At 35.7% G+C, this 12,200-nt stretch overlaps 1 protein-coding gene across 1 annotated transcript; it reads left to right on the top strand.

The window, feature by feature from the left end:
- Positions 1-141: 141 nt before the first annotated feature.
- On the top strand, positions 142-5,329 carry dap1b (death associated protein 1b). Its single transcript, XM_079618406.1, has 4 exons — positions 142-298; positions 2,117-2,204; positions 2,614-2,677; positions 4,129-5,329. The coding sequence occupies exons 1-4, from the start codon at positions 238-240 to the stop codon at positions 4,243-4,245; spliced, it is 330 nt and encodes a 109-aa protein (XP_079474532.1). The 5' UTR covers positions 142-237; the 3' UTR covers positions 4,246-5,329.
- The last annotated feature ends 6,871 nt before the right edge of the window (positions 5,330-12,200 follow it).

The following is a 12,200-nucleotide window of genomic DNA, read 5'->3' as shown; positions in this document are numbered from 1 at the left end:
TTTCTTTTTACAGCGGATGCCATTAAAAACAAAGTAAATATTTCCCCTCACAGCCTCGCTTTCATATTCATAGTCTTCTGGCACAACACTTTTTGCATTTGTGTATTATTGCTGCGTGCGGTCTCATGCACGCGCATCCTCCGTGACGTCAGTGAGGTCTCCAAGAGTATAAAAAGCGCGCGAGTGGGCGGATTGACTAACAGAGTGTTTGTGTCGTTGTTGTGAAGAAAACTGAAAATGGTGCAACTTTCTAAAACTGGAGCGAGAGACTCGCTAAGAGCTGGTCATCCTCCTGCAGGTTTGCACATTTAGTCACATATGAAACCTTTTTAAAAGTAGCCTATTTTAATCATTTCTTGTTTTGTCTGCGCTGTATAAGTAGTTTGATATTTAATTTTAACGTTGCGTTTTAAATGTAGATTATTTAATTGCATGCTATTTTTGTGAATGTAGGCCTATTATTGCGGCTGTAGTTTATGCAGTGTTTTTGCACTGTGCATTGGGAGGAAAACAACCATCAGATCTTGTTTTCTTACTAACGTTATGTGTCACAGGATGTGAGTTCGGATGACTTAAGTTTCAGTTTCTACCTCTACTGTGATTTAATACGATTAGTGCACCAGACCCGGTTCTACGGAGCAATAGCACCCTCAGTTGATGCTGTAATAATATATTGGCGAAACAGATTTGGCAAATTCTCGAGTGCGTATTTGTTTTGTTTTCGCTCTGGAGAACGTCAAATGAATCTATTTCCAACGTGTGTTTTGCAGCGATGAGCAATGTAGCCAATCACAGACATAGTTGTTGAATTCTTAAACGCAATGGCCAATCAGAGGCGTTCAAGTTAGTCAGATTCCACTCACCGTTCAAAACTATTGTTTTGCTACTGCGATTTCGAAGATCATTACAAATCACACTGTACGACGGATATCTAATAAACCTGGGTACGAAATGTATGTTGACTGCACGATGATGACAATATTGAATCGTAGGCTACTACGCAGTATACAATAAAACGTAATCATCAGCAGCATGCGCGAGTGGTAAACAAATACAGCAAGATGGCGGTCAACCTTCTCTTAAAGGGATACTTCACCCAAAAATTAAAATTGTTATTCCAAAACTGTATGAGTTTCTTCAGTTGACACACACATTATATTTTGAAGGACGTTGGTAACCAGACAGTTAACGGTAGCCATTGATTCCATAGTATTTTTTTTCTACTATGAAAGTCAATGGGTGTCGTCAACCGTTTATTACAACATTCTTTAAAATATCATATTTTGTGTTCAACAGAATAAACTCATACAGTTTTGGATCATGAGGGTGAGTAAATTGACAACTTTCATTTTTGGGAGAACCCCCTTTTATTCACACTACATAAAAATACAGCAAGTTTTTAAAAACCGCTTCTAGAAAACAATGCACTGCATCACGTGTGTTTTGCTTTTTATTGTTTTTCACTGTAAAAATGTCTCAATTCCTTTTTAGTCTTTATTCAGAGTGAATTGAGGAAGTTACACATCTGTCCACAATCTTGGTATCGAGGATCTTGTGCAATCTAGTGACAGTAATGTGCAAGTAGGGCCGTCATATAGCTTTAAAGGTAACAAACCGCCTGTTATGAAAACCAATGCCATTTTTAGTTACCTGAGCGTTTCACAATCTCCTGGGCTCTTTAAAACTGCAAGCACTGACTGAACACTCCCTCATTGTACCGTTCACTGACTGATTTGAGTGGGCGGCTTGTTTTATTGAGCAAATATTTGCACGCTCACCCTCAGGGCCTCGATAGACCTGCCAAATATCCAGAACAACAGGGCCAATGGACTGAGATGATGCTTACAGGACTAAAAAAACTCCTGATTTGTGAGAAAGAAGCATCCATCTATTGGGAATGCAGATTTGTGGTGTTTATCTTGTTCCTACGTCAGCTGGAATGAAGTGTGACTTCTGATCAAGTGTGATCTGCTTTTTTTTTTCTTTTAAAGAAATTTGATATGATATGGAAATGTTCTTAAACAACCTGTGTTGGTGAATAAAAGCTGTAACGGTTTCCTAACACAGTGATAATTTTGTGATTTCTACTGAAACTGTGAATTGTGCATTTCTTCAGTGAAAGCAGGAGGAAAAAGAGTCGTGAAGAAGAACGCTGATGATAGTGGAAATGTGGAAAAGGAGACCAAGAAATTTGACAAAACAAGGTACAGTGTTTTCTGCCTAACAAAGATGCTGATGTCTTTCTGACTCTGAGTTGAAATAAAATTCAGCTGTTTTTCAAATGCCTTTTCCCTTCAGTCTCTGTTCACATTTAATGAACATGTTTCATAGAAAATCTGCTGCCTTTGGCTATGCTGGAATGTGCAGTGGTTTCCTGAACACGCTGGCAGTAACATTCATAGCGTGGTTGCGTTTTTTATTTTTTATGTTGCATTCTGGTCCGTAACAAAGCATTGAAAGTGGTTCGTCGAACTGATGCATGGGGGGAGTAACTTTATTCTTACTGCAGGCATTTAGTGTTACTAAAAATGTTTCAGTGCTTTGCATGAAATCAGAGAACCATGCAGTTTCCATTCTCACTTTAGATAACTTCACACTAATCTTGTTCTCCAGGTCCCTGCCGACCCCGTCCAGAATGCAGCATCTGAGTCTTCTCCTGGCCGGGCCGCTTGAGAAGGTTTGTTGCACCCTAATGACAAGATATCACTAGCATCGCAATCCCATAGTGCACTGCTGCTTTAGAAAGCCTAAGACTGCGCAAATGAAGAGTTTATTGTAGTAGACATCATGCCGTTTCTGTGACTGTAGTTTGCGAGTGCTTCACAGATGCTGCCGTTTTCAGTATATTCTTGGTTCTGCAATTTTTAATTGGAGTGAGAGTGGAAACTAGGACATGATCATTAATTCAATTAAGTTGAGTTTAGTCAAAATAGGATTCACACTGAATTAACTCATCAACTGCAAGTGTTCACATTTCCAAACGAGTGGTTGTCAGCTAGTAAAATAGCAACTACCAAATGACAAAGTAGGCCAAATCTTTTTTTATTTATGTATCTTTTTATTTATTTTATTTTATTAACAAAACAGTAACACATACAAGGTAAGAAATCAGTGACACATATACATACAGAAGAGAGAAGAACAAAAACAAAATAATAACGAGATAAAAGGAAGGGGAAAAAAGGGCTTAGTATTGTTGTCTATTTATATTCAATAATAAAATATCAATATTAGTGTTATCGAAGATAATGATAATCATGACGACAATAGTAGTGTTAGTTTTAGTGTCTTATAATAGTGATGATAGTATCAGTAATGGTAACAACAATAACAATACATTAAGATTAGTCCATAAGCCAATTTCTTTTTTTTTAAATAAATCTCAAATTTATGTATTTCTGTTTAATTATTATTATTGTAGGTTTGTTTAATATTATTATTATTATTATTGTAGGTTTATATTTTCATTTTATTAAATGTTAATATTTTAATAGTATACTCTTCTATTTCTTTTTATCGATTTCAAATGTATGTATTGGTATTATTATTATTATTATTGTAGGTTTATATTTTCATATTTATTAAATTTTAATAGTATACTTATTTTCTATTTCTTAATGTTGGTATTTTGTATTTCAGTAATATATTCATCTTTTATATAATTTTAGAGTTTTTATTTCCATTTTATTCATTAATGTTTATTTCAGTAATATATTCACCTTTTATTTATACTTTAGTTTATTATTATTTTTTTTTTATTTCCATTTTATTCATTAATATTGTTTATTTCAGTAATATATTCACCTTTTATTTATACTTTAGTTTATTATTTGTTTTTTTTATTTCCATTTTATTCATTTATATTGTGTATTTCAGTAATATATTCACCTTTTATTTATATTTTAGTTTATTATCTGTTTGTAATGCATCTAATTTTTATTTTGTTTATTCAATTTACACTTTTTCGTAGTCTAATAAAAAAGTTTTACTTTGATTTTGCCATGACATTAGCCATAGAGGCTGGAATATCTTGAGGTTGTTAGTCGTTTGGTCAGTTTATTAAAGTAAAAATGCCTTTTGTTTCAGAAATGACGTGTCATATTTAACATGAATGTTTTCCTGCTGCAGTTTGGTCATGATTTCCCAGAGACTCCAGTGTCTGTGCGACACAGCCGAGTCAGACCGAGCGCGGAGAAACCGCACGTCCCGCGCATCCCCTGCATTCAACAGCCGCGCAAGTTTTGAGCCACAATGGCCTCCGCTTCTGACCATGTGACGTGCAGAAGACAACCAGGAAGTGTGTTTGTAGGGGAATGTTGAGCATCATGGACCTGACTTGGTAGCCTTGTAACAAAGTTACTGTTATGTGACTTTCTTCAGGTTGTGTTGCAATCTTTGTAGCTTTGCAGTTTTGTGCTTGCGCTGTGGAATATTCATTAACCCATTTTGAATTAAAGATGTTGTAAAGAGTTATGCTTCTGCTTTACTGACGTGATTGCTTGCCGTTTAATTGTAGCATTAATATGCATGGAGTTTCTAGAAACTATTTTTGATAATCATTGAAACAGTTTTCAATTCCTACTCTTTCACAAAATGAGACTTTTATACCAGTAAAATTCACTTTTCCAGCAAATGAAACGGTCGCTGTATTTTCTTTTCATGACCGCTAGGTGGCGGTGGAGTCATTTATAATTTATTTTAAAAGCCTATTTAATTACCTCTAGTTTAAAGGCGTTAGGCAGCATTTTTAATTACAAAAGGAAGCCATTCTGAACAAACTTGTCATTCCTCTTGTGCATTTCAACAAAGATGTACAATTAATACGTTTCAGAATTGCATTTCTATAAAGTTTTATCAGAATTTTTTTTAAATCAAGCTCACACTTATTTATGGCAAGAAAATATGGATATTCATAAAGATCTATAGTTATTTCTCATTGTGAAAGTGATGGAGAACTTGCACAGGGATGTTAACTTTGATTATCAGCTACACTGTAAAATGTGACTGCGGTTATTATAACAACTTAAAATTTGTTGAACTCAAATATCCAACTTAACTAGTTAACTAAATATTTTAAGTCAAGCATGAACGCGTACTTTTTAAAGTTGAAACAATGTTCGATTTTTAAGTTGTGATAATCGCAGCAATTTTTTTTTCAGTGTATGTTTTAAGTTTTATTTCATATTCTGTACATGACACTAACAGAAAGGAAAGGAAAGTAATATTGAGGACACAGGAAAGTGAAATATTTTAAAAACCACCCAATGTTCACTTAATGAAACTGAGTTTTTATCTGAATTTATTTAAATATACTGTATATTAGGATTGAGCCTTTTATCTGATGTGTCCCATAAATCGTGTTTTGTGTTGAGTCTAAAGCTCTGCTCATGAAGTGATGCTCTCTGTGAAGAAGCGCTGCGTGTGTGTGTCTTTGAGCTGTCAGTCTGCTGTATATTTAGGCGTCTAACGCAGACCGCACAAAAGATCCCCTATTGAGTGTGTGAACGGGCCTGGTGCCAAAAATGAGACTGGGTTTGTGTCTCGAGGAGGAGGATCAGAAGCACTGTCCATCAACGTTACGATATGCTTGACTGAATTTGTGTTGCACCGTTTGAGAAAGGTTTCTTATTAGATGCTTGAAATTAGTTTGCAGACAAATATAAATTGTCACTGTAAACCCCAATAAGTTGGCAGAACTCAAAACATTTAAGGCAATCAATTGCCTCAAATTTTTTAAGATATGAAATTCAAAGTTTAAGCAGAACTAGCAGATCTTTATTTTGTACTTAAACATTTCAATTGTTCTTAACTTGAAATGTTTGGGTTTACTAATTCATACAATTATCTTAAAACTTTCATGTAATCTCAATGTGAACACTTTTAGTATAAACTTTAACAAGCTAATCTAACATACTAGCAATAGCATGTTATACAGAAGCACTTGCTGTATGAGAGCAACAATATAACAGTATTATTTGCTCTCAGATCAAGCTCATGCTCCACTCGTCACCATGATGTTACTATCCTAAAACCAACATTAACAGAAATTCTTTTAAATTAGAACAAAACATTAATCACTCTAAATCTCCCACTTAACATTAATGTTGCACAAAAAAAATTATATTAAACTTAATTTTAGCATTTACTCTCCCTTTCGAGTGCCATCAGCAAAGCATGCTGGGAAATAGACATCCCAGCCGTTTCAGTGAAATTCAGTTTCGTCTAAATAAATAAATAATTTCATAAAACTCACAACTGATATATTTTAAGTAAGCTGAACTCTTTCATTGTTTTGAGTTTTATGAAATTATTTATTTGAATTTAGACGAACTTAAGTTTCACTGAAACGGCTGGGATGTCTATTTCCCAGCATGCTTTGCTGATGGCACTCTAAAGGGAAACAGTTCAGCTTACTTAAAATATATCAGTTCTGTGATCTTGAAAGAAAAAGAAAGTCCTAAATACTCATAAAAGTTAATTTGCCTGAACTAATTAGTTTAATGTAAGTTTGTCCAACTCAAACCAATTAATTATTTTGAGCGTTAGGGTTTACAGAATTGCAACTTTAAAAAAAAGCATGCTTCACCCAAATTCTCAATATGCATTATGGTTAATTGTCAAAATAATGTCAATGCTCTCGAAATATGACTACAGGACTAAAGTTATAATTGGAATATGGAATAAATATAATAAATTATATTTTAAAATATATTTAAAAACGTTCTTTTAATTTCTAATAATATTTGACAATATTACTGTTTTTATTTATTCTTTGTGAGCAGAAGAGACTTCTTTCAAAAACTTTTTTTTTTTAAATCTTAAAGTGCGCGCGAACCGGAAGTTGCAACCGACTTTATCTCAGTGTTGTGACGTATTTCCGAGAGAAACGGAATACTAAATGAGGAGAAATAGTGGGCGTGGCTTTTTTTCCAACTAGCACCTTTGATTGGATCTAGAAAAGTAGGCGTTTCATTCAGCAGGTCTACTGTCAGTTGGAGGGGCGTGGTTACGGATGTTAAAGGATTAGTTCACTTTAAAAAAAACTTTTGCTGATAATTTACTCACCCCGATGTCATCCAAGATGTCCATGTCTTTCTTTCTTCAGTCGAAAAGAAATGAAGGTTTTTGATGAAAACATTTCTCCATATAATGGACGTCAATGGGCCCCAAACGGGTCAAGGTCCAGATGACAGTGTCAGCGCCGCTTCAACGGGCTTTAAACGACACCAGACGATGAATACGGGTCTTATCTAGCGAAACGCTCGCGCATTTAAAAAATAAATAAAAAAGTTTACGTTTTATAAGCACAAATGCTCGCCTTGCTCTGTTCTGTGATGCGCGTTCGTGACGTCACGTAATACGCGATTACGTTGAAAAGGTCACGCTTCTATGAAAAGTAAAAAATTTCTGTGCTACCGAAAATTTTCTTTTAGGCTTTTTAATATTACAACAATACGCATACGAAATGAGCATTTTAAACGATAAACTGACACAAAGACATTTGAATATGTGTATATGGTCCTCCTCCTGCATATTTGTAAACAATGACTCTGACACTGACCTTTTCAACGTAATCGCGTATTACATGACGTCACGAACGCGCATCACAGAACAGAGCAAGGCGAGCATTTGTGCTTATAAAACTTCAACTTTTTTATTTATTTTTTAAAAATGCGAAAGTTTCGCTAGATCAGACCCGTATTCATCGTCTGGTGTCGTTTAAAGCCCTTTGAAGCGGCGCTGACACTGTCATTTGGACCTTGAGCCGTTTGGGCCCCATTGACGTCCATTATATGGAGAAATGTTTTCATCAAAAACCTTAATTTCTTTTCGACTGAAGAAAGTAAGTCATGGACATCTTGGATGACATCGGGGTGAGTAGATTATCAGAAAAAGGTTTTTTAAAAGTGAACTAATCCTTTAAGCAGACGCCAAACCTACGTCATCAGGGAACGCCAAACCTACGTCATCAGGGAACGTCAAACCTACGTCATCAGGGAACGTCAAACCTACGTCATCAGGGAACGTCAAACCTACGTCATCAGGGAACGTCAAACCTACGTCATCAGGGAACGTCAAACCTACGTCATCAGGGAACGTCAAACCTACGTCATCAGGGAACGTCAAACCTACGTCATCAGGGAACGTCAAACCTACGTCATCAGGGAACGTCAAACCTACGTCATCAGGGAACGTCAAACCTACGTCATCAGGGAACGTCAAACCTACGTCATCAGGGAACGTCAAACCTACGTCATCAGGGAACGCCAAACCTACGTCATCAGGGAACGCCAAACCTACGTCATCAGGGAACGTCAAACCTACGTCATCAGGGAACGTCAAACCTACGTCATCAGGGAACGTCAAACCTACGTCATCAGGGAACGTCAAACCTACGTCATCAGGGAACGTCAAACCTACGTCATCAGGGAACGTCAAACCTACGTCATCAGGGAACGTCAAACCTACGTCATCAGGGAACGTCAAACCTACGTCATCAGAGAAGGTCCTCCAATGCAGAGCGGAGGGGCGTTTTCAGATTTTGATTAAAAATTACGAAGCCAAAATTTTTTTTTGTGTGGATTGACTTGCATGGATGAATTGTTCACCACAAAACGATCAATTTTGGCAAACAAAGTAAATATGGTCAATTCCAAATTTTTTGACTGGTCGTGTAAATATTAGGCCTAATGGTAAAAAAAGGCTATGTTTTCTTAATACAAACCTTGAAATAAAAAATGTATATATAACGTTTTCTTTTTCCTTATAGCATATATGATCCAGATGTTTTTTTGTGAGATTTGTGGTTTTCTCCTCATGCCTCCTCCTCTTCTAGATTTGAGCTAATAGAGATTGCGGCTGCATAAATCGATGATATCAGGAGTTATGCAAAGATCCCGGTTTACCTGTATGCGGATTAGAGATGCACAGGGATTATGAAGGCATTGCCTAGCGTGAGGCTTACACATATCCCACAAATGAATCCCTTTCTCCATCTCTCAGGGCACGAGGTCCTTCTCCATCACACACTGATTCTAATGCCTGATATATTTCACATCACAAGCTGTTTTGCATTCATGTATTTTTACAATGCATATTTCAATCTCATATGTCCCCGTGTGAGCCGCTTTCTAACAAAATTACATTTGTTCCAGCGTTTTATACCCTATGCTGAGTTCAAATTACATTTCCCAATATGCAAATCCAGCTCCTGAACCTGTACTTATGAAGCATGCTTTGTCAATGTCCGTAAAGAAACACAGCATTTACTTTTAACAAATAATAAATCAAGAAAGATATGCTGAAAATAACTGCTGATATTATATTATACTCCTTCTAATTCATTTGTCACACTGGAAGTAAAAAAATCTAGTGCATTGCATTTTTTTTTCTTGCAGTTTAACCTAATTACAAAAAGGTGATGCAAAACCAAATTATGTTCCTAAAGAACATAAGCACAGCTACATGAAAAGGAAAAGTCTTCTTGATAAATAAACTAACTCAATAAACTAAGTAATCTTCCACTTTTCATTTGGGAAATTCTCAAGGATTTATAGTAATTCCGAATGTCTTGGAATCAAACACAAAGCTTTGTTTTAAGGCAATTACATTAATGTCAAAGTAAACTTTGAAAATGAAAAGGAAATTCCCCCCCCCCCCCCCCCAAAAAAAATGCAATACAGTATTTTATGCACATATTGCCAGATGTATAGGTTTTCCAAATAGAAAATCTAGCGCATTTTCTTTTTCTTTTTTAACCTAATTAAAATAGGGCAAGACAAACCCAAATTATGTTTCTAAAGAACATAAGCACAACTATTAAAAGGAAATTGAGGAATAAATAATATATCATTTCTTCAATAAACTAAATAATCTTTCACTTTTCATTTTTTAAATTCTTAAGGATTTTCAGTAATTCCAGATGTCTTGAAATTAAATAGAAAACAATGGTTTTGTTTTAAGGCACTTATATTAATTAAAGTTTCCCCAAAATGAAAAAAAAAATGCAATGCAGTATTTTACAGTATGCACATTTTCAGGTTTTGTGAAAAATGTGCATGCAGTGTATTCATTCTGCTGTAAGAGTGCTATTGCAAACAATAATGTATTTCCTATTAAAAGTTTGGGCTTTTATTTTACACCAATATTTTCTACTTTTGATGTTGCAAGACATCAAAGCTAATAGACACGGAGTAAATGGCACATAACTGTGATTCTGATTTCATGTGATCTAACTAACCATATGTTGAAGATCTTTCAGAGCCTTTAGATGTGTGTGTGTGTATATATGTGTGTGTGTGTGTGTGTGTGTGTGTGTGTGTGTGTGTGTGCCTCTTTAACGTTACGCATTACACAAGCTGAAGCCTTCATGTGGGAACATAACCACATCACAAATCATCTCAGTCAACAGCGCGCGCGCGCGCGCACGCACGCACGCACGCACGCACGCACACACACACACACACACACACACACACACACACACACACCTGTTGAGAGTTTTCACCGCAGCAGTCTGAGAATGTGAATCCATCATGATAGCTGGTCATCAGCTGCTGACTAAGATGATTTGTGGTGTGTGTGTGTGTGTGTGTGTGTTAAACAAAACTGTAAAAGTAAATGTATGTTTTTTTTAATGTAATATAATTTTTTATATTGCAACAGGTATTTTCATTCCCAGGTTTTGTTGCAATACCTCTCTGTACCGCAGGGTGTCAGCATTCAGTCAGCGCGCAAAAACATTAATGAACATCACACACTCACTCACTCAACAGCATATCCAGTTCACTTTGAATTGTAATTACAACCTCTCATTATTACAAACATCTGCAGGACAGCTGCTGTGGAGATCTGGGTCTATTTTAGACTCACCACATGAGTGTTTCCCCACAGGATCCCGGTAAAATGCAAAGGTCAAACTGCATTAAAGACTTCATCACATTCACATCCACTGCCAGCCAGAACCTCTGGAACAGCAGTTCAACATGTCTCCACACAAGCATCTCTCCTGCGGTAAATCTGGCTTTCAAATGCTTCTCGTTCATGTCAGGCTGACTAAACATTTTCCAAAAAAACAAGGTTTAATGTACTTTTTTTTTTCAGATTCAAGAATGAATGCACACTCTAAAAAATGCTTGGTTGTTTCAACCCAATTTTGGGTCAAATATGGACAAACCCCGCCTTTGGGTTAAATTTTTAAATTACATTTTTAACCCAACGTTTGGGGTTTGTCCATATTTGACCCAAAATTGGGTTGAAACAACCCAGCATTTTTTAGAGTGTACTTGAATCCTTGTATTCTGAAGGGTTTTACACAGAGATATATCTTCAGTCCAGGAAAGTCTTAATGCACTGTGATTAATCAACTGGGGAAGTTTGATCTATAAGTCACACTATTTTACCCTGTGCAGTTTTTAATCAACAAAACTGAAAATGTAAGATTTACGGGTTCTCAGAGATACCAGTCACACTTCTGAATAGTGCATGATCACTTTATGATGATTAAAACCTCAATAATATCAGTTTACCGGGTTTTAGGTCTAAGAAACATACACTCTAAAAAAATCCTGAGTTGTTTTAACCCAATTTTGGGTCAAATTTAAACAAATTTTTAAATTGCATTTTTGATCCAACGTTTGGGTTTGTCCATATTTGACCCAACATTGGGTCAAAACAAGCCAGCATTTTTAGGATGGGACAGATTAACTTTGGAATTACTTTTAAACAAGAGCCCAAACTAAATAAATTGAGGCGTTATATTCTTTTCTGTTTATTATGTGCTTAAAAGCTTATGACTGTCCATAGCACATATGCTAACAGCTATTATATAATGCTATTATAATGCAACCCAATTGGGGCATGTTGTCACGAAAGGCTAACATGGTTTATTGAGGTAAATTTTTATTGAACATTTTGTTTTACTGAGCAATAATTGTGGGAATGTTCAGTAGTTTTTTGTAACCAAAGGTTATGAATGTAAAAATGTAATTAGTTATAAAAAAAAAAGAAAAGAAAAAAAAAGAAGGTCAATTAGATACCTTTTGTCATCAGTGCTAGCATTTCAAAAGCTAGCTTTTCGGCTCTTTGCCTTCATGACAGTTTCACTTATTCTCAATAACTATATAGAAAGCAGGTCTTCAGGTGATCGTGATTAAACAATCAAATAATCGGTGCTCAACAATTAAGACACCTCACTTCTG

The sequence above is a fragment of the Phoxinus phoxinus genome (assembly GCF_949152265.1).
Source record: "Phoxinus phoxinus genome assembly, chromosome: 7".
NCBI classification, from domain to species: Eukaryota; Metazoa; Chordata; class Actinopteri; order Cypriniformes; family Leuciscidae; genus Phoxinus; species Phoxinus phoxinus.
This window is presented reverse-complemented; position numbering and strand designations above follow the sequence as displayed.